The sequence below is a fragment of the Ipomoea triloba genome, chromosome 5 (genome assembly GCF_003576645.1).
Source record: "Ipomoea triloba cultivar NCNSP0323 chromosome 5, ASM357664v1".
NCBI lineage: Eukaryota > Viridiplantae > Streptophyta > Magnoliopsida > Solanales > Convolvulaceae > Ipomoea > Ipomoea triloba.
The window spans coordinates 22,847,284-22,872,811 of NC_044920.1; the positions used below are offsets into that span (position 1 = coordinate 22,847,284).

General features: G+C 36.7%; 5 protein-coding genes across 7 annotated transcripts; 2 read left to right on the forward strand and 3 right to left on the reverse strand.

The window, feature by feature from the left end:
• Window positions 1-1,788: 1,788 nt before the first annotated feature.
• LOC116020418 lies at window positions 1,789-3,010 on the forward strand. The gene has a single exon (XM_031260895.1). The coding sequence runs from the start codon at window positions 1,922-1,924 to the stop codon at window positions 3,008-3,010; it is 1,089 nt and encodes a 362-aa protein (XP_031116755.1). The 5' UTR covers window positions 1,789-1,921.
• A 519-nt stretch (window positions 3,011-3,529) lies between these two features.
• LOC116019540 (chloroplastic group IIA intron splicing facilitator CRS1, chloroplastic) lies at window positions 3,530-10,888 on the reverse strand. 3 transcript variants are annotated; one of them, XM_031259803.1, is made up of 12 exons: window positions 9,932-10,888; window positions 9,408-9,816; window positions 9,088-9,218; window positions 8,430-8,777; window positions 8,185-8,341; window positions 7,642-7,931; window positions 7,480-7,539; window positions 6,879-6,997; window positions 6,491-6,683; window positions 5,581-5,885; window positions 4,562-5,471; window positions 3,530-4,044 (listed from the first exon to the last, which is right to left on the reverse strand). In XM_031259803.1, the coding sequence occupies exons 1-8, from the start codon at window positions 10,742-10,744 to the stop codon at window positions 6,983-6,985; spliced, it is 2,223 nt and encodes a 740-aa protein (XP_031115663.1). In that variant the 5' UTR covers window positions 10,745-10,888; the 3' UTR covers window positions 3,530-4,044; window positions 4,562-5,471; window positions 5,581-5,885; window positions 6,491-6,683; window positions 6,879-6,982. The 3 variants fall into 3 exon arrangements, with proteins under 3 accessions (XP_031115663.1, XP_031115661.1, XP_031115662.1); XM_031259801.1 differs by lacking the exons at window positions 3,530-4,044; window positions 4,562-5,471 and having other exon boundaries at window positions 5,839-6,342; XM_031259802.1 differs by lacking the exons at window positions 3,530-4,044; window positions 4,562-5,471 and having other exon boundaries at window positions 5,839-6,417.
• Window positions 4,161-5,684, forward strand: LOC116019541 (LEAF RUST 10 DISEASE-RESISTANCE LOCUS RECEPTOR-LIKE PROTEIN KINASE-like 2.5). Its single transcript, XM_031259804.1, has 2 exons — window positions 4,161-4,197; window positions 4,322-5,684. The coding sequence occupies exons 1-2, from the start codon at window positions 4,194-4,196 to the stop codon at window positions 5,425-5,427; spliced, it is 1,110 nt and encodes a 369-aa protein (XP_031115664.1). The 5' UTR covers window positions 4,161-4,193; the 3' UTR covers window positions 5,428-5,684.
• Window positions 10,889-11,569: 681 nt separating the features above from the next.
• Window positions 11,570-15,812, reverse strand: LOC116019347. Its single transcript, XM_031259517.1, has 5 exons — window positions 15,273-15,812; window positions 15,084-15,145; window positions 13,072-14,856; window positions 12,429-12,549; window positions 11,570-12,341 (listed from the first exon to the last, which is right to left on the reverse strand). The coding sequence occupies exons 1-5, from the start codon at window positions 15,427-15,429 to the stop codon at window positions 11,623-11,625; spliced, it is 2,844 nt and encodes a 947-aa protein (XP_031115377.1). The 5' UTR covers window positions 15,430-15,812; the 3' UTR covers window positions 11,570-11,622.
• A 2,222-nt stretch (window positions 15,813-18,034) lies between these two features.
• Window positions 18,035-21,394, reverse strand: LOC116018859. The gene is made up of 3 exons (XM_031258876.1): window positions 21,246-21,394; window positions 19,358-20,723; window positions 18,035-18,443 (listed from the first exon to the last, which is right to left on the reverse strand). The coding sequence occupies exons 1-3, from the start codon at window positions 21,333-21,335 to the stop codon at window positions 18,136-18,138; spliced, it is 1,764 nt and encodes a 587-aa protein (XP_031114736.1). The 5' UTR covers window positions 21,336-21,394; the 3' UTR covers window positions 18,035-18,135.
• Window positions 21,395-25,528: the final 4,134 nt, after the last annotated feature.

A 25,528-nucleotide genomic window follows, 5' to 3' on the forward strand; every position in this document is an offset into this window, starting at 1 on the left:
TTTCGGTTCTAAATCGTAACCAGAGCTGTCCATACTATTTCGGTATGATTGCTACAGTGTCTGGTTAGGTTCGAACCGAATCGTGATCATCCATAGATATAAATAATAATTTGTTGGAGAAGAAAAATAAATGAAATAGTTATTTTTAAGGGTAAAAATGTCAATTTAACATTACGGGGGAAAATCACCACTTTAATAATTCAGAGGTAAAAAATGCTATATACGTATAACATAGGGAAAAAGTGTTATTTTCTTTTTCTTTTTTTTTAGAAGGGACCACAATAAAAAAATAAAAATAAATAAAAATAAAAAATAAAAAAGATGTTTTGCTCACTGGTGCTGCCGGCTGCTGCAAGGAAAGAAACGAGGGGAGTGAAATGGGAGTAACTTTAGGATTTAGGGGTTTAAATACGGTAGTTGAATTACAATATGGCAGTAAATAAGGTAGGTGTACTGTCACTTACCGTATTTACTGTCATTATTTAAAATTAATTCAAAAACACACCAAGCTTAAGGGTAGGCTTTATTCAAAAGCAACTCGCCTAATTCAGAGTATTTTCTTGGTCTCGTAAACCACCCCAGAACCTCCTTGTTTGGAATCTCACCTTCTTCGCCCTCCTTGCCGGCAAATGGACCCCAACAAATGTTGTTGTCACCGGCAGCAATATCTAGTTGTTGTTCATAACAATAATAAAAAATTTTAATAATTTTTTAATAGATGTATGAAATTAAAAAGATAAAAATAAAAAAATATGAGTATTTATGAGAGTTTTGAAATGCTACCGCAAAATTTGACAAAAATAGATGAAAAGTTTGTCTGGTTTAAACAGAGAAAAAAAAAGGTCTTTAGGGAAATTGAAAAGTTTTATGTTGGAGGGTCAGATTTCAACTATTTATATTTGTGATAGATTCTATGAAAGTTAATAAGTTTTTGAATACTAGTAGACTTTTAAAGACTCAAATTTGAATCGAATACTAGTATACTTTTAAAAACTCTTTAAAAGTCTGAATCGAATACCCGTAGAGAATTTTTAAAAGTCTAGATCGAATATCACCCAACTTTTAAAGTCTTGATTGAATACACCCACTAAAAGAATTCTTATTCTCAAGTATGACAACCATAAAAAAAAAAAATTGTAAACTTACAATAAAAAATATTTGTAAACTTACAATAAAGAAATACAGAGTACATAAGATTTATGTCATCATTCATCAACACAACCTATTAAACCAACATGGGGAAATATTTGTAAAATTACAATAAAGAAATACATAATTTATGTCATCATTCATCAACACAACCTATTAAACCAACATGGGGAAATGTTTGTAAAATTACAATAAATAAATACATAAGATTTAAGTCATCATTCATCAACACAACCTATTAAACCAACATGTTTATTCATGTTATAACTTAACAATATATTTAAATTTGTTAGATCAAATTTACAATTATTACTAAATCCAACACTACTAAGTATTTGAAACTCAGAACTTGAGACGACCTTGTCCGTCTATACAATTAAGCATTGGCATTGCTAACACAGGGTTAGCTCACTGATTCAGTATGTAGAATTTGAGAGAAGAAACCAAAGGTTCGAAACTAGAAAACAACAGTGTAAGAATTATGTTCAAAGTAGACAAATCTTTTATGCACACTGACATTTAGCCCTTTCTGCTCTCTCACATGTTCCTTCAGGGGTTGGGGGTTCCGCCTTTTGGAAGAGCAATTAAGCATTGGCATTGACCTATTGACCTCAAAGTCAATGAAGACTGGCTTGTCCCGTAAGTCAAGAAATGAAGAGTCTCAGCAGTTGGGAGTTGGGACTTCAAGTTGATTCAATGCAGCATCATAGATTGTTAACGGTTTCATGTTCAGAGCCATAACTATACCCATAGCCAACCTCTCTGTAAAAAAATGTGTTCTAATCTTAGCATTAACCCATTCCTCTCAATCATTACAACCCTCATCTTGATCCAGGCGCCTGCAACTTTCTGCCAAAATAACAGCACCAGTCCTAATGAGTATATAACCTGCGGCGAGCCATTCAACTGCGCCAATGTGGAAGGCATAGGCTACCCTTTCTGGGGAGGAAACCGCGCCGCATTCTGCGGCCACCCAGGCTTCGAGTTGAACTGCCGTAACGACTTCCCGGAGATCTCAATCCAGTCAGTGCAATACAGAATCTTTAACATCAGCAACCAAGCCCAGACCGCCAATATTGCCAGAAACGATCTGTTAAACAACATTTGTCCCTTGCATCTTCAAAACGCATCCTTGGACTTCAACCTCTTCAACTACGTCCCCTCTGGCTATCACAACATCACTCTGTTCTACGGTTGCACCGTAAAAAACCGCGTCTCGTTTCGTGGAAATCCCGACGGCTTATTCAACTGCAGTAAAGACAATCACGGCCAATGGGCTTGCAATTCCACAAGCCATTCAGGGTTTGGTTCATTTCCCGGCATCTTCAACTGCAGTGGAGATGATCCCAATTGTATCATCTTCAACATCTGCAGTGAAGGCGGCGATCTCGGCTGGGCTTGCAACGGCACAGGCCATGTAAAGTTTGGTTCAGTTCCCGGCATTTTCAACTGCAGTGAAGGGAATTCCAGCTTGAATGGATTTGGGCTCGGGATTTCGCCCTTTACGGATTTATTGGTGAATATAACGTGCGGGAATGAGATCTCTGCTACTGTGGGTGAAGGAGGGTTTGAGGATTTAGGGAAAGCTTCTGGATTTTCGGAGGAGGCGGTGAGAAGCTCCATTGCTAGTGGTTTTCCGGTGCAGTGGAGAGCAAATGATGAGATATGCAAGGAGTGCGTGAGATCAGGGGGACGATGCGGTTCTGGTGGGATGAATTCTACAGAATTTGTTTGCTTCTGTGTTAATGGAACTTCTTCGTCGATCTGCACTCGCACTCACAGTCACGCTAATAGTTATAACAATGGTACCATTGGTATGCTTCCTTCCCTTCTCCATGCTGCAATTATTGTAAAAGGTTAAAAAAAACCCAGCCAAAATGACTAAAAAATAAAAAATAAAAAAAGATCACAAAGATACAAGTTTGAATCTCAACTATCTTGATTTGAGTCGGTCAACTATAAGCAATTGGGCTGGTTACCTCGTGATTCTTTGCCGGCTAAAGTCACAAGGCCATAGTTTACCCCATACACACGCTCGAATAGTGACTGCAAATTTACACTTGTGTGAGACTCTCTCATGAATCTCAATCTGTGAGACGAGTCAGATATTTGATTAATGTGTCAGTTTTTTTTATTAATGAGTCAAATATTTGACCTCATTAATTAAAGATCCGACCCGTGAGACGGTCTCACATAAAGTTTTGCCAGCATGCAATGTTCATTGCCCAATGGGACTAGATTTCTTGTCTAACTTTCCATGATTCCATCCATGTGTTCACAAGCTGGCAAAATTTTAAAATTTTCAGATCAAGTTAAATCTAAGAAATATAGAACTAAGTTTCTCAAATAATCTATAATATTGTGATTCTGGTTGAGTTTCTGGGGCAACTCAGCCAAGTTAATTAAACTGTTGGCTTGGTAACTATAAGATTGCAAGTTTTACTCCCAAGTCCTTTGTCGACTAAGATCACAATACAAATTTTACCCAATACACACCCAGAGGTAGTGACTGTGAATTTTCCTCGTCACAAAAAAACTCAGGTTTCAAGAAATTTCAGCTCTCTGATATTTAAAGTTTCATCTTCAAGTACATTTCAACATTTGAGGCAGGTCAAATCTTGTTTCTTCTTGCCCCTGAAAGATGCATTCTAATGTTCCTCTCAAACTTTTCTTCACTGCCATTACAAGCTTCATATTCTTATGTCACTTTTGTCATAGCCCTCTCTTCTGCTGCTGCAATTATCCTGACCTTCAACTAGATTGCTGTAATGGCGCCCTAGCCCCATGCATAACTATCCAATCAAGAACATAGAAATAATCTTCAATATCAGCAATGCAGCACTAACAGTCACCGCAATATCTATCCACAACATCCTTGGCCTTTAACCTCTTCAACTACAATTCAAATAGTGACCAAAACATCAGTCTCTGTACTATATATAGCAGTGCTAATAGATTTGTGTAATACTGTTTTGCAAACATTTTAACATTTATTTCCTCTTGCAGAATCTAAAAAAGGGCTTAGCACTGGTGTGAAAATTTCTATGGGTAAAGTAGCCACCTTTCAATCGCATCATTTTTTGTTAATCTGATGCTCTGACCTACTGGCATTAGATGCGTTCCAGCATATTTACATTTAGAATGTAACCCTACGTTCAACTTTTATATGCAGTTTCCATGTTTGGCTTACTTGGAGTAATACTAACTTCAGTGCTTACAATCTGCTTTCTCAAAAGGAGAAGTTTCTGGAGAAGGGGAGATGAAAAGCTAGAAAACATTGAAGCATTCATAAGGGCTAATGAATTTCATGCTACCAAGCTATATACTTATTCAGATATAAAGAAGATGACCAATTCATTCAATGACAAAATAGGAGAAGGGGGTTTTGGTAGTGTATACAGAGGAAAGTTACCTGATGGATGCCCAGTAGCTGTGAAGCTATTGACCAACACGAAGGGTAATGGAGAAGATTTCATCAATGAAGTTGCTAGCATTTGTCGAACTTCCCACATGAACATAGTTACTCTTGTAGGATTCTCTTATCAGAGGAAAAGAGCATTGATATATGAATTCATGCCGAATGGATCATTAGACAAGTACATAGACAACAAGGAATCACCGGATAAGAGTTGTCAGTTGGAGTGGAAGACGTTGTACCAGATTGCAATTGGCATTGCCCGAGGACTAGAATATTTGCATGGTGGTTGTAACACAAGAATCATGCACTTTGACATTAAACCTAACAACATTCTTTTGGACACGGATTTCACCCCCAAAATCTCTGATTTCGGCCTGGCAAAACTGTGCAAGAAAAAGGAGAGCGTTGTGTCTTTATCGGTGTATGGTGCTAGAGGAACAGTAGGATACATTGCTCCAGAAGTTTTCTGCAGAAGCATTGGAAGTGTCTCCCACAAATCTGATGTTTATAGTTATGGCATGACTGTTATTGACATGGTAGGAGTAAGGGAGAAAGCAGACACGGATCAGACTAGTGACTCGTGTTTCCTGGATTGGATATACGAGCATCTGGAGCAAGGATTCGATTTCAGTCTTCAAGGCATCACAAATGAGGAGGATAAAGAAATGGCAATGAAGATGATACTGGTTAGTTTGTGGTGCATCCAAACAAATCCAGCAGACCGCCCTTCCATAAGAAGAGTGGTGGAGATGTTGGAGGGAAGCATTACCTCCTTGAAGACTCCACCCAAACCGGTTTTCTGTCCCCCAACCGAGTTCCCTCAGCTGTTCTCTACATCATCAGTTACCACAGAAATTTGATGCAAGAAAGGGTCTTCCTTCCTGTTGTTTTCTCCTAATCATTGCTGGAAATCATAATTTTATTCAAGTTAGCTTTCCTTATTTGAAGTGCATTTTGTTTTGTTTTTTAATCAAAATGTTGTAGTTTCAATATGATGTATGAGAAGGGATTACCAGATAGGGTGGCCACTCTGCTACAATAATTTTAGGCTTCAAAGCATCATAGAAAACCAATCCAAATTGTAACCGTGCTTTTAAACAGGCTTCATGTTTCTTCAGTTCTCCCTTTAAAAATGAACTGAAGTGAGTGACTCGAAACGACTTCATCTTTTGCACTCCTTGAATTGGTTTAGAGATTCAAGCAACACAAGAGGTTAATTGAAGAAAATGCACAAGTTTGAAGCACTGCTTCTACATACTGCTACCCAAATGAAAAACCAAGCCACAAGAAAGCTTCATTTCCAAGAAAAATCACCTGCCTACATATTCAGAAGAAATGCAGAAGAATAATGTTCTGTTGAATTTGAAAGATCCAAAGGCTTGGCGGGTAGAGAATAACAACCACCCGCCAGTTAGGCAGAAGCAGAGATGAAGAATCAAGGAATGAGAATATGTATATAATACCGAAAGATCACAATATAATACTATGGAGTATAATTCTATGTTTCTAGTGAAGAAACATAGTACATATATATATACAGACACATAACTATTAATTTAAGCATATATTCATAAACAGACACAACCCTATCGACAGACATAACCCTTTGTTTTTCAACAGCTTCAGCATTCTCCTCCCCTACATTAGGTATCACATAATTGATTTACTCGATTCAGATCTTTTCGGCTTTTGTGGATAGCTACAGCCTACAGGCAACCCTTGAATTCAGAATTGTGGCCTTCCTGAAATCAGGCTTGAGTTCCAGGACAACTTTCCTACAATTACGAACAATCTGTAACTTCAGTATTTTGGCCTTCCTGAAATCATACTTGAGTTCCAAGACCACTATCCTACAATTCAAATTATGTCACAAAGGTTTTGTGTATTGAAAACAGGGCATGGTTGCCAAAGTGGGAGGCTTACCAGATAAGGTATACACAGTCTGACCATTTCACAGCTTCCTTTTCAGTCATATGTACTGCTAATTTAGGAATATTACCATGCTCTTCTCCTGATCTTCTCCAAATCCGGTACTGCTCTCTAATATGTACAATTGCCAAAACGCAGATTCCAATTTCACTAATTGTTCCACATCCACTGATCCACTGATGAAAATCTAGAAAGTTGCAGGAAGTGTTAATTTTATAGAGTAGAAAACACACTTGAGGCTTTCAGAAAGCTGAATGCGACTCATTGGATGGGAAATGAACATAATAGAGCTAACACTGGAGGCACAGAATGCATCAGTTCTAGCAGAAGTTTTCGGTGCAAATCCAGCTACCTCAAGCCTTACTTCTCAATAAGGGTATACCTGATGTGAACCCTGGAGGTACATACAACTCTGCCCGCAACCACTTCACTGAGACGTGTTGATGTCAGGACATTATTCTTATCTGTGGGGAACTCGGCAAACCATCAAGTGCACTCTTTCTGCCACACATATAGATTCCATTAAAAAAAAGAGAATTTGATCTTCAGTCTCCAATCCATTAGCATTTAACTATGCATTTAAGTAATGTGTTTTTCATATTCTCTCTGTGAAAATAAAAATTAAAAAATGCGGGGTAACCCCAGCCAAGGTCACGAGTTCGAATCCTTGATTCCTTGCCCCCTTGGTTTGAGCCGGTCAGCTATGGGTGTCACAAGGCGGGGTTTACCTACACCCCCAGAAGGGTTGTAGGGTTTCCCTCGTCATCCAAAAAAAAAATGCCAATCGATTGACCAAGAAACCTACTACAGCTGGGAGGGATATTATTCAGAAACCAGACATGACAAATTGACAATAAAACAATTTACATTTGCATTACCTAGAGTATAAAGTGTTTAATCTTTCTAACTCCTTTATTTCATTGAATTCTTGAAATCTGAAACACTTCAATTTCACTAATGAAGTTAGAGATAGAGAGGAATACCAGTTTGCGCTTTAAATCCAAGATAGCTTGCTCTTTTTGATTTGCATAAAACTTCAATGACTGAAATAGAAAAGCACGAAACAATCTTAGCTCTAGTACTGACAAAACCTTTTAAGCTTTTCAGAGTACCTCAAACAAAGTATTTGAAATAGATATACTTACTCCAAGTCTCTGCATTTCAAGTGACTTGAACAATGCTTCTCTTTTAGTAAGAAGATTTTGAGGTGCCAACTTTGGACGTTTATAGTTTTTCCCACGATACAATATTATAGCATGGCCTTCTTTAAGTTTGTCTATAGAAACCAGAATCCCACCACTTTCTACCTCAAGAAACTGTGCAGTTTGAAGAACTTGTGAAAATGTTTTCTGCATTGTGATAACTTTTGCAACTTCCCTGTGCTTCCAGTGCTGATGCAAACCTTCAATTACACCACCATAAACACCACGCCTTCCTGAAGGAAAAATTTGAACAAGAGTAATTAATAGATACTTTGTCAATGCTTTGTCAAAGTATGCTTTCTGAAAGTATCTCAAAACTTTAGTCATCCCAATAAAACTAAAATTTTGGAAATATTTTATCGAGAATGGACAATAAGTTTACAGTAGAGCAATTAATAGTCCAAACAAGTTGAGTCTATTATGATCAATTTAAACTCAATAATGGATATGCGAAAACGGCAGAAAAAGACTCTTGCTTATTATTACCAAGGACCAAACTTCCATCCATCTTTAATCCTATACTTCGCAGGCACTCTTTTTCCTCTTCTGTTATTATTTCCTTATCTTCATCCTGCTCTGAAGGTTCCCATGCAGAATCCAACTTTTCTAATACCTTCACTGATGTTTCTATCTTCTTTTTGAGCTGTGAAACCAAGTAGAAACAAATCTTTCATTCCACAGCAACCATACACAGAAGGAAAAGGTCAAGAGGTAATAATGTAATATCTTACCATGAAAAGCTTCCACTCTTGATTTCTCAGTTCTTTTTCCAATCTAGCCTTTTGTGTCTCCATTTGAATCTTCACTTCATCATTTCTAACTTCCTGTTTTGCATAATCTGTGAAAAGCTGGAATTCTGACAAAGTTCCAAGTATGTCAGAGTTCACTGAAGTTTCATATGTTGCAGAAAAGATTTCAGTTGTTTCTAGCCGAGCAGATTCTTCATGAAATTGATGTCTCATAAGTAATGCTTCTCTCTCTGCCACTAGCGTTGCCACTTGAGAAGGAAGAAAGTCCTTCCCTCGATATAGGATTATAAGGAATTTATTACGTAATAGAATAATTCCTCCAGTGAGTCTCTGCATAAAAACCAGAGGATTTCACTAAACACAACAATTAGATTAAAATAAGACTTAAGCCAAAAAAAAAAAAAAAAAAAGTTGCTGCAACTCCATTACTTGTCATTTTTTAAGCAACCCCAGAAATTTTAGACTTTTGAAATTTTTTACATCATTCATTTGCATTCTGCCTATTCATAATGCAAGGACAAAAACATGCTAAAAGAGTAGTCTGATATTCGCATTATGCATTTCTACCAATTGCTATCAATAGGGATTATGAAATTAGATAGGCTGTTTCAATCATGAATACCACAAGGAGAACACTTACCTTGAGTTCGCTTGCCATTTGCTCATTGTCTGTGTTTGGGACTCCCCATTTCAAAGCAATTTTTGCTATATGACATTTCTCCCACAATTTAAGCACTGCTTCAGCCAATCCTTGGAGTTTTCTATTTCTCCCTGAGGTTACATGGCAATAAAATAGTTAGACTCGAACATGAGACACACGGACACAAGAGTTTATAAAGGAGCACAACATATGGTGTCTAAACAAGCATGCAAAATAAAAAAATAAAAAAATAAAAAAAAAATTCAATAAACCACTCTAACTTTAACATGCCACAAATTACAAAAGCAAGAACAAAATACCGAGCACAAAATGAGTTGGCAAAGGACGAGCAAGCTTCCTCAAGTATGTTAGCTCATGATCCGTCAGCTGTGATCTAACATCTGGCGGGCAACGCCTAAGTGGTGGCCTGAATCCAGGAACCACTTCCGGAAGCAAATCAGCATCCACTGGCAAAGGCTTTGGATACCACCAGTCAACAAAACGAGGTCCTAAACCATCCAACAATCTGTCAGCTTCTCTTTCATAGAGTGATCCATCAATTGATACACTCTCCTCTTCACCACCACCACTCAATGAAGAATTCGGTCCATCATCAACAAGATTTCGACGTTTCTTTGGCGAAGCATTAAACCCTAGCTGATAATTGTGCCCTCTATAAACAACCAGAGCATCTTCCTTACTCCACACAACAAGACCCCCAGTTTTCATCTGTTTTTCTCTCAAAATGAATAATAAACATATCAGCAATCTCAGCAGAATAATAGTATTAGACATTATAAAGTTAGTATTTTGTGAGGGAAAAATGTTGAGAAAGAACTCTAACCTCAACAATTTCGCGAGCCCTAGCCATGTTTCGACATAAAGGCACATCAAACTTGAGCATGGCAAGTTCATCGGTCCTCCAAATCAAGCGGACTTGATTAACAACATCTTGAGTCACTCCAGCCTTGTTAACCTTCACCCATTTTCTCATCCTCGCAGACTTATCCCTCAACCTCTCAAGAAACTCTCGATCAAGAATCGCCTCAGCAGCCGTCATCGCCTTTTCTGTGTTCATTCTCTTAATCACAATCCCCTCCTCCTCTTTCTGCCACGGCATTCTCCTAATCCCTTTTCCAAATTTAAGCCCTTCACCAATCTCCTCCAAGTCTGAATCTTTATCTCCCCACAAAGCTCCGGGTGTAAATTTGAACTTTTCCTTTTCCTCAGTTTCCCAACTCTCTTCTTCCAAGTCAACAATTTCTTGAAGCTTCTCAATGCGGTGAAAAATCTTGTTCATCGCTTTCTTGCCTCTTCCTCCACTCACCTTACTCGTCAATGCCTTATCAGGGGTTTCGTTTTCGATAAAGGTGGAGTCTTTCCTCCTCCTTCTTCGTTTCGAGAAGTGCAAGACCTGATTGGGTTCCACGAGAAGCGGACCCTTCATCCACGGAGCCGTGGGTGCTTTGATAGCTGAATTCGAATGATTAGTTTCTTGTTTTTTAGGCTCAATGCCATCGCGGTGATCCAGCCTCGAGCTGGCAATGATTTTAGCTTTTGGAAACAAGAAATGGAGAATTGGTTTGCGGTTGAAGACGGGATTATACGGAAAGTTGAGGGTGTTTGATAGAGCGCAGAAAGAAAGATTTGCAGACATGGAATCTTAGCTCAAGATTATCATATATGGGTATCTGAATTTAGAATTTCTTCATTTAAACTTTGGAAAACAATACTCTATAAATCAAGAACGTCCAACGGCGGAGGCTGCAGTAGTGGAAGCATAGGCTGCCAGGAAACACTTATCTCATTCTCAACACTGACGTATCTTCCGATTCTGTTACTTACGATTTCAATAGTAAAATGACGGTAGTTTTTATTGCAAATGACTTTGTGATCAAGTGTCATAAGGGGACTTTCTCATATAAGAGGTTATGAGTACGAGTATTAGTGGAGATAACTCTTTATACTTTAATAAGTTGAAAAAGTAATTATGAAGATATATTATATTGTAACTGAATCAATATTACTCATAAAATACATTATATACATTATTCTAACTCGTAATATTAAATAATGTTGTTTTGGACTTGTCATGTCAACTCAAATAGGTATATTTTAAAAATCAATTTCTCATTCACAAATTATCTATTGCAAGCATATATAATATATCAATTTAAACCTCTTACTTGAGAAAACTCAAATCCACTTTAAACAACCCAAATCATGAGTAGACCTCACCAAAAAATTATACCACAAAATGACCCCTCTAAAAGCTATTTTAAGCCAATTTTCCCAACATTTGTAAATTATTTTATAAAAATATTGTTATTAACTAAATTATTTTGAAAAAAAAAAAAAAAAGAAAAGACATCAGCCTGCTTTGAACATGTTGCTTTTCTTTACCGTCCATTACTCAATATGACCACTGACAACATTCAAGCTTATAATGCAAAATGGGCAAGTAAAACAACTAAAGTTAATAAATTAAATAAATATCAAATCAAAGTAATTAAAATTTGTACACTTGAAGCTGGCTCAGAGTGCAAGACAAAGGTCTAATACAACTTCATCTACCAAACTATGGAGGATATCCCTATCAATTTCAACACCATTCTCATATAATTCAATCTCAAAGTCAGTCCATTTACCCAAAGAATGACTCATCTCCCATTCTATTAGTTCATCAGGGATCAACCCAGCTAATGCCATCCACATTTTCAACTCCTTCAGTATCTCAGATACCAGCATCTCTGTGTTCAGACAAGGCAGTAGATTGGTCCAGGCTCTGAAACCCGATTCAGAGTATCGACTAAATTTTGAGTCTAGATACTCTAGTACATAATCGAACATAAACACTCTAAGTCGGTCCTCCTGTTTGGCATCCTCAAAACCAAGAAAGGCGTTGAAGCTCATACATATAGCATTTTCCAGCGTTTCGAGTTCATAAATGAGAAAGCGTGTTACAGAAAAGCCTTTATCTATAGCATGATTACACCAAGCTGCATTTCCAAGCATTAGTTCAGCGTTCAAAAGTACCTCCTTTGCATGGCTTAGCTTGCTCCCTTTCAAATGCCCGTGAGCTAGATTGATTTTTTGTAGAACTTCGGGAATATTGTTAACAAGGTCAGCAACCAGTACTTCACAGCTATTCCCTGTGGTTGAATGGGCTGCGGAGACCAGATGATCTGCCTTGGGATCTGATGAACGTGATTCTTCGTAGTAGAAATCTACAGATTCAACAATCAATTTATCCCCTAGAAATGAAACATGGCAAAAGTTAGACTTTATAATGGTGAGGTATAGAATCTTTAAATATTGCAAATATGAAGAACGGTTTGTACTTGAACATTCATCGAGACTGCTGGAGAAGCAACTGTCATTTGAAGAATATGGATCTTCAAGAACAGTTCCCGGGCTGAAGTGATCAATATCACGAGAATCTGTGGCTGACTTCTCTTTGGCCTGGGCACACACAAAGAATCAAATATTTGAAAAGCTGTATGAGTTATAACTAGTACAGTAGTACTGAAATATGAACTGACTAATCCATCAATACCATTAACAAAATCTCTAGGGTCGCGTGTATAGTTTTAAGTTTGAATTTCAATGATATCCAGTTCCAGCAATTTATAAATTATAACGAATACTTTTAGGTCACATCATTTGGTAATATATGGAGTTCTTTTGAAAAACAAAAACAAAAAAGGGAAAAAGGAAAAGAAAAGATAAGCAACTGAAGCAAAGTGTTTCCCATATCTAACACACATGACCCTTAACTTTTGTGATTAATTTTAATATCACGGTGGTCATATCACATATGTATTTCTGAATATCATTATATCATATCCATTAGTGCTACAGTCACGAGGTAAAAAGACCCTAAACTTTTGAGTGCTTATAGTCCACCTACAATCAAAGTCATATTGAAAGGCTTAATAAATTCAGTTCGTAAAGTCAAGGCAGTAACCTAAGAACAAGACTCACCTGGACTTTTCCGGAAGTATTTTCATGTGACATGTTTGTAGGATGACTAAGACCACTTTTCCTGTTAGGTTTATCCGAAAAATCATCGCAGTGAATTTGTGTCTCTTCTGTTAATGCCGAAATTAGTTCCTGAAGAATCGTAGCAGTAGTTTTTCTTGGTGTAGTGACTCCTGCAGCAAACTCATCCTCATGGCAAGTCAGTTCCTTCAGCTTCTGCTCCAGAATTTCACCCAATCTGTCTCCCCTCAAAGCAAAGGGTTTACGAGAGCATTTACTACCATTACTTTCCTTCATTATCAATTTTCCAGGAGTACTATCAGAACATGAGTTATTTCTGGTCATCTTTCCCATAACTTCAGCATGCATCCTAGTCTTCTGTTTTACTGGAGATTTATTGTCACTGCCTTTGTGTCTACTGCAAATTTCACTAGGTTCTTGTGGATGTGCCAATTTACTTTCAGTACAAGACCGATTGATAGGACGTGTAGGATGTACAATTTCCTTTTGCCTCATTGAATTGGAACCACCACTAGATTCTTTTAACAAGGAAAATCTTCCATCTTCTCTAGTATTCATTAACCTTCTCTTTTGAACTGTTGACAAGGAATCACTTCTATTATGAAATCTTCTCTCTGTTTCAAAATTATAGATATCTGCTCTTGTTGGCACTATCGTTCGGATCTGTCCACTTAAGCTTTTGTTCATTGCAACAAAATTTGTTGTCTCATTGATGGCTTTAGCCGTTGAGGGTACTCTTTTGCTCTGCAAACTCCTTGATTGCAACCTTGGAGGAACTATATCTCTTCCTGGCAACAATTGGTTTTGTTTTTGAGTGTTGTGCATTAGGCCAAGAGGTGAACCATTATTTGGTAACTTCCGCCCTTGGCTGGTCAAATGCCCTGGTGTTAGACCTCTGTTAGTCGGTTTCTTCTTGAATTCGGGTTCTGTAGAGTACGATACATCCATTACTACCGCAGCAGAATACAGAGGGCACTGCCTTCCATTTTGTTCTTGAGTGGAAAACATGTGTCCTCTTGGCATACTTCTTTTTGAAACTTGATGACGTTCGGTGCAATTTGAAACAGGTGAATGAATTGTGGATGGTTCTTCTTCTCGATCTGCTCTGTAGTCAATAATGTCAAGAGAATTACCACAATTTTTACATGAATGTTTCGCTGTGTTGGAATAGCCCATAGAGTGCATAGAGCAGTCTGAAACGTCTGGTGCTAAATCTGTTGCCTCCTCCGACACTACCTCTTGCTTAGGTCGATGCAAAGTGTTCGTGTAAGGTAGCGCAGTTTTCGTCCTACTCCTCTGCAGCCCGGGCTCCAAAATCCTAGCTGCAGCACCCGCCAACCAAGATGCATTTCTTGCTGACACATTTCTAGGAATTACTACGGGAGAAGCAAGCTTTGCTTGGTTCTTCCTAGGTTGCGATAACATACTCTTTATTTGCAACACCTCAGTTCCAAATCTAGTAACCTGCTGTCTCTCACTCGGTCCCATATTGTCAAACTTCCGAGGCCTAAATTCTTGCTTCGCCCCCATTTTTCCAAACTTTCGCTCTTCCCCTTCAGACTTGTCTGTATCATTACCAAGTTTCTCTCCTTTACCACACCCAGTTCCATCCAACGACACCTTCTTTGGCCTATCCCGTGGCAATACTGGCATAGATTCCAGCCCCATGAGCCTAGCAACCAATCCGGGAGATCTCATATCAGGCTTCTTCTCACAAACCATGTTGTTTTTAACATTAGGAAAGCCCCCACTGTTCTCATCAGCAATCTATATATATCATTCATACTCCATTAGACTCCAAAACTAAAGACACTACAGAGCTCTGTTTGGTAGAGTTTATTTTAGAGCTTATAGCTCATTTTAAGTTACAAATAAGCTATAAAATTTGTCTAGTTTAAAATAATAGTTTATTTTAGTAGCGTTTCAAAATAAGTTAGGTCAAACAGAGCCCGAATCAATTCTATGCTTTCAAAATTAGCTCATAAAGTGCATACCAATCGATGCTTTGCTTGCTTCTTGTCCTCTCCAAACTTCTTTGAGCCTTGTTTCGACCGAACTAAGGTAATGCAACATACACATAAACGAAAAAAACAAAGGTTTCTAATTCTTATACATAGTTACAGAATAATACATTAAATACATGAACTATTAAGGAAAAAAAAAAAAGAGTTAAAATAGGCAACCTGGTGAAAGTAGCTTCTTGGAAAACAGCTTTTTCTTGGCGAATCTACGGTTCCAATCGAACAACTGAAAGAAAATTCCGGTATAGCCGCCGGTCCTCTGAGGTTTCCTCTCTGTTACAGCTAAGGATGAAGCAGCCATTCCTCCTCTATCACTCATTTCTCACCAAAAAATGCAAAATAAACTTAAATTTCTTCTGATACGATACACTCACGAATAGCACTAGTGAACCATATCCCACCGACCCATCGATCTAAATTTCGAAAATTTACAAAACCCCTTTGTCTTATATCTCTTGAAGAAGCCACATTTCATGGCAGGACAAGAAATGGAACTGAAGAAGTAAGAATACTTGCCGGAAATAGATGTGTCGGTGCAAATGTGCAATGCCGAATAAAGGTAAGAGACTTTCACAAGAAAAGTTCACAGGGTAAAAACACAGACACCGCACTGCATCAAACCACAGTAAAAAAGAAAGAGAATAATCATGCGGATCTTTTCAGCAGATGGGTTTCTTTTGAGGATTTCAAGGTAGTGGAGGTGAAAATGAAGATGATAATGGAGTTCTTCTTCTCCCTTGTATTATTAGACCGTTTCTAATTACTTTTTTAAAAACTTTTAATTAACATTTTTTTTTTGAAAACAATTTTTTTTTAAGAATTGAAGTACTTTGCAAGTTCGCATAGACTGTAATCCGGTATAGTATATTTTCTTACCACAAAGAATCTAATTCAATATTTTATTTAAATTTAAAATTGAACTTTTATATTATATTGTAAAATAGTATAATATTTTGATATGAACAATATTAAGTTTTGTGGAAAGATGATGCCGAAAAAGATGATTTTTTTTTTTTTGAACATAACCGAAAAAGATGATTAAGAAATAAAGTCATACAATTACCAAAATATTCTTCGGTTTAATAGTAATTGGATGGAAATGCAAACGGAGGAGTACATTGAGCAAAAAACACACAAGTTTAGACTAAATTAGGTCACACAAATCATTTAAAGCATCCCCAATAGGATAATAGGCATAAATTTTGAGAAATTTTTGTAAGTATGACTAGAAAAGAGAATATGATAATGAAGGGAAAAAGAAAAAAGAAAAAAAAAAAAGGTGTGAAAGATTAACGCGCCCATTGGGCTCGTGGAGTGCATGCACCCGACTGGGTACGTGTGGTGTGCCTCACGCAAGACTAGGGGGAGTTAGTTTTTGGGTGGCTTCCACTTTGGAGACAAAAAAAAAAAACAATGTTCTTATCTTGTTATCACAAATCTTCTCTCTCATATTTCTCTTGTCTCCACATCACACAAGGCCCCACAAAAAGTCCTAAAATCCACTATTGTGGATGCTCGAACAAAATCGAAAAAAATTAGCATAGTCATAACCATTTTAGGTATTAACTCAATTTCAAATATATAAATTTTATTCAAAAAACACTAGTATTAGATTAAATGTCACAAAAATTAAATTGTAAATATTGATTAAGTCTCCCCATAGTATGCATTTGATCATACCTGTTTGTTATAAATGACAATGTGTTTTTGTACATCTGTATGACAGGAACATGTAATGTCAAGAGTTTATGAATCTATGGGAGCAAAGAGTTTATGAATTTAAGTGGACAATTTTAGTCAAGTTAATTAGAATTATTGACTTGACAGACATAAAGTTTTAGTTTGATTTCTAATTTAATTTTTACCACAAACAAAATTATATATAACTCGTGTCTCTGTGTATATATATGTCTAATTAATTTTTTTCCTTTAATTTGTACTAGTGTTCGTAACTAAACTAACTAAACATATAAAGAAGTAAAATAATGTAGAGTAAACCCCATATGTAACTAACATTTTAATTTGTGTAGAAATCCAATTAACATAAATTGCAAAGTCAATTATTATTTCAAACAAAACTCGAGAGTTAAGCAAACTTTAGAATATTTAATTCTGGTATGCATATTAAGGGTGTGTTTGGAAGTCCTGAAAATGATTTCCGAACTTTTAGTGTTTGGCTACAGCTGGAAAACCCAGTCAACGGAAAATGTTTTCCGTTGACTGGGGAAATAAGTCTCAAATGGCGAAAAATGACTTTCGCCTAATTTGGGTGGATATTTTCTGCCTTCACCGCCCAAAGGTTTCCAGCAGAAACCATGGTATGGTTTTCGTCCCGCCAGAAACGAGAGCACTATGCTCTGGTTTCCGGCGAAAACCGGAGGTGTTTTTTTTTTTTAATATAAATTAAAAATATTGTTTGTTTATATTTTTATATTTTAAATAAAATAATAAAAATATATAATTATACATATCTATTCATTTTCCGAAAAAATGACTTATTTTTCTAGAAGTTATTTTCCTGCTTTCCAAACACACCTAAGTCATTAAGATATTTGTTTTGTTTTTTTTTTTTTTTTTTTTGGTTTTTCCCCCGGTATCCCTCCAGCCGACAGCTAGAAGACTAACCTTCGTCCCAACGGTCAGCACACTAAGTGGTAGCCCCCAACCTCATGCTTAAGGGACGAAGTGCTGAACCACCACGCCAACCATGTTGGTTAACATTAAGATATTTGTACGTAAGAGAATATCAAACCAATATGGTATGCGTAATATGCCTAATAATTTAATCACTAAAAATCAATAATACAAATACTTACTGTAATAAAATAAGCTTATTAAAATAATAAATATATTAATCAGTGGATCCCCAAATCATGACCACTGAATAAAACATTAGAAATTTTTAAGTGGAATAATAATGGATTAGCAATTAAAAATATGTATATATTTATTTTAAGCAAATTGGGATCAACTAATTCAGGATAATTAGTGAATAGGATTTATTTATTTAATTGTGTTAATGGGTCTAACTCCTTTCATCTCCACTCCAACTGTCTTTCCATTTAGGACCAGTCGGTCCTTCCTCGCCCAAAACCTCATTAGGAAGGCTTCTAACGACTTTCTCCAGTTCAGCTTTCAGCTTCCCTGGCATGAACCTCTCCACCTTCTTCAGCTCCTTGGCAATATCGTAGTTGATCTTTGGACCCCATTCTCTAGCGTAGTTCAACCATGGCGGCTCTGTAACTACAGACCCTAAATACTCTGCTGACACTATAGAAAAACTCGCCCCCGTATCCATCACCGTGTTCCCTTTCTCCGTGTCGTTCCTTATACCTGTTGAACCAAAAAGAAATGAATTTATAATTGTTCTGCTGAGACCTGAAAGATCAAGTCCAGCACTGGTTAGGAGATAGTTTAATGAAAACCTATGAAGTAGGGAAACTCTCAATGCGGGCTGACCTATCCCATTAGGCCCGTCCCACAATAGACTTTGTTATTCGCGGGCCTTTACAGGTCGACTCTCAAAACTCACGGGCTAGGATTACGCAGCCCTAGCCCGCCTTATGCGGGCTCGCGAGTTTCGTAGGTCAGCCTGCGAGCCAACTTTCAAATTTTTAAAAAAATTTATTATACTTTTATTCTATATTCTAATAATTTAACTTAAATAACATTAAATTTTGTTGTGTTTTCTTGAGTAATCTGCTGCGGCTTGTGGCCCACGTAGCTTGCTAACACGCGAGAGCCAAAGCCTGTGAGGCTCGTGGGCCCGCAATTTTGCGGGCCAACATTTACATCCCTACTCTGAAGGGTTAAGTCCACTATCCAATTAAGGTTGACTGGTGCAAGGTCAAAAGATTGTGGACCTGGATCCAAACTATGTCGTTTTTGTCTTCTTTTTTTACTAAACATTTTTTTGCTCAAACAACATGATAATGCCAACATCCTTGATTGGGATGAGACTCGAACCTGAGACCTTCCATTTGGAATGGTAAGGTGATGCCATTAGACCACAAGGTACTTAGCATTACTAAACATATAATCCTGTAATGTGTGAATGTGGAGTTTACAAAGTGTGAATGTAGAGTATAGTGTATGTAAATGTAGTCCACCTTAGGGTCCACGGCATAACAACTCATGGATGAAGGACTCAAGTTCAGCACTCTACTATAACTTTTGGTCAAGTGATAAGTATTTGATATTAATAATAATATCATAAGTTGGACTAACTAATCTCTTGGAACCATTACCTATGACTTTGCTTCCTTGCAATACCAGTCCAGGTGCGGGATAAGCTGCGTGGCCGTGCAAAGATGAATAGACAACCGGCTTGTTCCCATTTTGGAACTCAACCTGAGAGGCACTCACCCACATTCCTCTACTATGCTCTGAGAAATACACCCTTTTCAATTCCCCATTAAAGTTGCTGATCCTCAACGTCACATGCTCCCAATCTCCGACGTGTTCTCCGATCTTCCCCAGTTTTATCGTCAGGAATTCCACTTTCGCCCTGGCCGGACCGTTAAACGGGTAAAACATCCACAACGCAATGTCCGTAAACGTCGCACCCAACATCGGCTTAACGTGAACGTAACACGTGCAATCTTGAAGGTTTCCTTTCTTAACTCTGTCTTTGTCTGCGTCGTTGGTCGGGAGGTCCAGCCAGTACGCCCCGTCGCTGTTGCCGCCTTGCGGGAGATTCGCGCCGGTTTGTTCGATAGGCGCCGGCGAAGATTCTTGGCCTTTGGTGTAGAGTAACGCGCCGTTTTTGAAAAACCAGGGGACGGAAGAAGGGAGGAATTCTTCGTCGGGGTGAAAGTAAATCCATGGGGAGTAGGTTTGGAGGAGAGATTTGATTTGGGGTAGATTGGGCATTGAAGATGGGTTGGGGGTGTTAAGATTCTTGAGACAAGATGGGACGGAATCTCCGGCGAGAAATGTGCCTGTGCTTACACCGGAATCTTTAGTTCCCCTGTTTTTCGGGCGGGAAGAGTAAACGTTGAGCCCGTTTGTTCCCCAGATCCAATCCTCGGTTTCCGAGACGTCGGTGAAATCCACGCGAACGCATCGGATTTTGTCGAGAGGGGGTTTCTGAGGAGAGGCGGTAACGACGTGACCGACGGGTTTATACCCGTCGGAGGGCACCGGCGCCCAGATATAAACGGCGCCGTCCTGCTTAATCTTGGCGTTTTCGCTACTCCAAACAAGGGTGTAGTCCACCGGCGTCTGTAAAGCCGCTCGGCCGCCGTTTGTGACGTCTTTCGCCACCAGGACCCACCCGAAAAGTGGCGCGTTATTGGGTTGGCCGTAATGTCCGAGCACGTGGAATCCGTCTGGTACGGCGGACGGCTCGAAAAAGGTGGCCCCCATTCCGTCAGGTCCGCCTTCTTGGGCCGCCCAGATTTTAGTAAAGGTTGATACTTGTGACACCAATAATCCCCCCAGGTCAATCGTTCCGCCGCCGAAACCAGTTCCCGGTGGCCATTGGGGCAGCGGAGAAGGAAGCCGGAAGGCGTTTTCGATTGACATCTTCGAGATTTTTAAGGTCGTTGAATCTGAGCAGCTAATGTTTGTTGCCAGTGCACACAATAAAATGAGGCAACCAAGAAATAGAGTCTGCAGATTAATACAAACCTTGTAAGGCCAGCAAGAACAAATTACATATGCTGGAGCTAGCTTGTTATTATCAAACGTTTACCAGTACGAGTCATACTATTTGTTAAGATTAAACATTTATCATTACGTCAAAATTTATAGCTAGTAGCGAACATGCAACTACCAACTTAATAGCCTTACATTTCGTAATAGTGGGTGCTGAACTTGACCTTTTAAGTCTCGGCCCAACAAAAAGGATGGGTTTTGATTAACTATGGTTTTAGATAAAGACATGCTTGAAGCTATGGTGTTACGATGCTTGAAGTTAAGCTAAGAGATTACTGCTAACTACGTTTCGTGTTGGAATGCCCAAAGCATGATATTGATGGGCATTTTGAGGTTGCACTTAAGCAACCAACCAATTAACCTCAATTTCACAATAAATAGATAAAGAAAGAGAACCAAAGTATATACATACTACGTAGTATTCAACTTAATTGTAATTAATTTGTCAAGAATGAGAGAGCAAATTAAACAACAAACCTGTAAAGCATTCCTAACATCACGCAGCTCTACTGTGAAAACCTGTGCCGAGTGAGAGCCAAAGATGAAAAGACGAGTGGAAAATGCCATGAGAGCCGGCAGCGTTGCGGCGGCACTGTTTGAAAAGTAACAAATTTTGGGTGGGAGCACGGGATTTATAGAGAGGTGTTGTTAGCAATCAACAACGTTGTCCACTAGCAGGCTTTGGTGGGGAAATGATCAGATAATGTTTTGTATGGTAGTACAACTGTACAACCAATGAAGGAATATATATATAGTGGAACTCAAAATCTGTTGGCCTGGGTTTTGCCACACAGCTAGGTAGATCTGTAAAGGTGTACTAATTTACAGTAACAATATGGTCAGAACAGTAATTAATTTACAATAGCAGACATAGCAATTGGAATATTAGTGGAACATGTGTCAGACAACACAAGTTGGTTAAACATGTTTAAATTTATCAGAAATATAATATTTTCTTATAAATCTCACTATTTAAACAAATACACTATAATAAAATAACTAATAATTAAGTGAGATATGAATTTACTTTTTACAATTTTAACTCATACAGACCAACCACTCTTGAACATTAAATTAGAAATTTGAACTAATGCATGCATATGAAGAAATCTTAATTTGAGGAAGTTTTAACTAGTGTGAAGAGAGTTTTGTTGAACTTCTATTCTTTTATCAAGGAGAGTATGAATGACGGATTAACAAATTGATAAAACTCAATTACTTCTAATATTGCAATGGATTGACTTACTTCTTGTCTCTTATAATGTCTAGCATAATTGTACGCTAGCTAGCTTTGTGATTTTGGCATCTCCATATTGAACATATATTCATGACTTTGCAATATTCTCAATTAGCACATCTCTTTCTTGAACATTACTTGAAACATTTTTAATTGACTATATGTTAAAACACCAATTTATTTCTCCATTAAAGTTTTGTGCTCTGGTTTTACAACTACAACTTGGTATGAACTTGTAAATGCTATTGGAATTGAGTCTTAGAAGTAAGGGCCTAGTCTGCATCGGACCAGTTCAGATGTGTAGAATTTTTAATTTAATTTGAAATCTTAATTCGCTTAGATTTCAGATTAATAAAATAAAAACAAACACAATAAGTACATTCTAAACCCATCAATTTTGCACACTTGGGAGAGAGTATCATCAATTGCTACCATCACACATTGGTAATACTCGACCTTGAAAATCTCTTTGTTAGGAATATAGCGGAATAATGCGAAAGCGAATAATCGAAAATTGAGAATGATAGAAGTTAAATAGGGACAAATATTGAAACAACAAATGAATTAATTAAGTGGAAAAATATAATAATATATATATATTAGTTAATCTCTAAAAGAGATTACAAAGGAATAATATATATATATATCTATGCTACGTGAGAACAAATTAAGAAGGAAGAAAAGAATTCAATTGAATTGATGTGCAAATTACAAAGCAAATAAGCAACCTATTTATACATTGAAACTAAGAGAATAATTCGGCAAGGATGTGTGGCAGTTGCATCAGTTGCGGCATGCACATTGAGGATAAACCATGCGACGTGGAGGAGTGGAGCAAAAATAGGAGAAATGGTGTAGAAATGTTCCAGGGTTAATTTGAGCCACATACTTGAGCCACATACTTGTCTAACACTCTTCAAACTCATATGCAAACTATAATGGCAGCTGTAGTGAAATTAAGAGGATACATTCAACAATTTGAAAGTATGAACCTAAGTGGTACACATGAACAAGATATTGTGAGTACATTGTGCATTTTTTTTATTCACTTGCTGAAATCATGACTACTTTTTACATCTGTCTTATTTACTTGCTTATATTTGTGGTTTAATAACAACTTGATAGAGCAAAAGATTCATGGATACAAAATGCTAAAATTTGAAAGGGATTTAAATTTAATCACGTATAGACTATCCTTAAAAGGCTTAGAGAAATTTAGTGTCACACCAAGTTGAGAACAAAGTGTTGGAAGTTGAAAGCAAAGTACCGACATTGAACATCACAATCACAATCCTATAGAGCCTATAAGTGAATAGGCTCATTTGTGTTGATTTAAACAATGATTTTTGAAAGTCAAGACTTGAGTAATAACAACAACTCTACAGCGAATGTCCTACCAGAGGAAGAAGGAAAAATAATAATCAACTCAATGAAGAATATAGCGAATTTTTAAAATCCATTATATAGAATCAACACATATATACATCAAATGAATGCTCCAAACTTTCAACAAACTCAAGATCTACTCGAAAAAAAAAATGTGTTTCGGTCGTTAAAAGATTAGATTGCATACTATAGTAAGGAAAGTAGAGTTGGCATAACAACAAGAAGAGAGCAAAGATAGTTGAGAAGAGAATAAAATCTTACACATAGATTTAGATTCCATCAAATATCCAATACTGCGTGAGTCTATTAGACATGATCAACTAAGAATTTTGCAAATTAAAGAGAGTTAATGATCAACCATATAGAGGAGGGATTGAATCAAGTAGTCAATTTAATCAATATGCTTAGATTAATTTTGGATGTACTCAATTTAATTTTGTTGAAGTTAGTCTTTATGTAATTAGATTTTAATTAATATATATTTAATATTAGTCTTGTTTTAATCATATCTTTCAAATGGTATATATGATTTATTTTTAATAATACAAATTTTATGTTTAAGTATTTAACAAAATATGTAAATGCATAACCAAAAAAAACAAAATAAGGATATAAAATGAATACATAAAAAAAAAGGAGGGGGAAAATAGGAAACAAACATTACAACGTAACACCAAAATGACATTGATGAACAATGCAGCGCTATATATGGCGTTGGCGCTGCATTGTTCATCAACGCCATTTTAGTGTATGATTTGGCGCCTTCATTAAAGATCAGTTTTTGCCAAATCTTTCATCAAAATGGTGTTTACGTACCGCCTTCTTTGGAGATGGCTTAAATTAAGTGTGTACAAATTTACAGTAAAAATATGGCCAGAATAGTAAGCAGTCTAAGCACCCCATGAGATTTTAATTTACAATAATTATTTGTGGCAGACAGCAATTGGATGGAATATTCGTGGAACATGTTAAAAATAAAACAAGTTTTTTTTTTTTTTTTTTAGTACATAAAACAAGTTGGTTAAACATGTTTAAATTTATAGAAATAAATCAAATACAATATTTCCTCATAATTCATAAATCTTACTCTTTAAGCAGATACATTATAATAAAATAACTAAGTGAGATATGAATTTATTTTTTACGATTTTAACTCACACGGGCCAACTGCTCTTGATTTGAACATTAAACTAGAAATTTGAACAAATGCATGCAAAGAAATTTTAATTTGAAGAAGTTTTAACTAGTCTTACCAAAAAAAAAAAAACTAGTCTGCGAGGCCCACTATATATATATATAATTAATTAATTAAAATTAAAATTGTATAATTTCTAAACATAAAAAAATCTAATATCATATATTATTAGAATATAATCAATACATAAAAATATTATAATAGAATTTTAAAATCTTTGAAGATGGTCTGCGAGGCCCACTATATATATAATTAATTAATTAATTAAAATTAAAATTGTATAATTTCTAAACATAAAAAAATCTAATATCATTTAGGTTATATTATTAGAATATAATCAATACATAAAATATTATAATAGAATTTTAAAATCTTTGAAGATGGTCTGCGAGGCCCACTATATAGTCCACAGGCTTTATTGAAGATGACCTTCATGAGGTGGACTAGGGTTGAAGAATTATAGTCCGTGGGCTTTATTGGTCGACCTGCAAAAATTACAACCCGCGTTAGACGGGCTAGCCGCATTGATACCCCTAGCTAAGACCATCCTCATTTAATTTTCATTTAATTGGTTTATTAAGCATATTTATGCAAAGTCGAATACTCCTATAAATTGATTTATGATATATTTTGATCATTAAATGCTGTTGCAAATAGATTCAAACATGTCTTTCTTATTTAAAAATTACTACGTATAACGAAGGTTGATGGATAATTTTTTATAGGCATTAAAATCGCAAATTTATTGTAATGGTAAACGTGTATCTTAATTTATAATTTTAAAACATAAAGACTAGAACGACTAGTCAAACATAGATGAAAGACATACTAAAATCGCATTCTTTTAATTTGTACATATCACAAGCCAAAATTAAAGAAGGAAAATAATAACAATTTGAAAGATGGAATTAGCTAGAAGGTTGATGAATGTGGTTGATGACG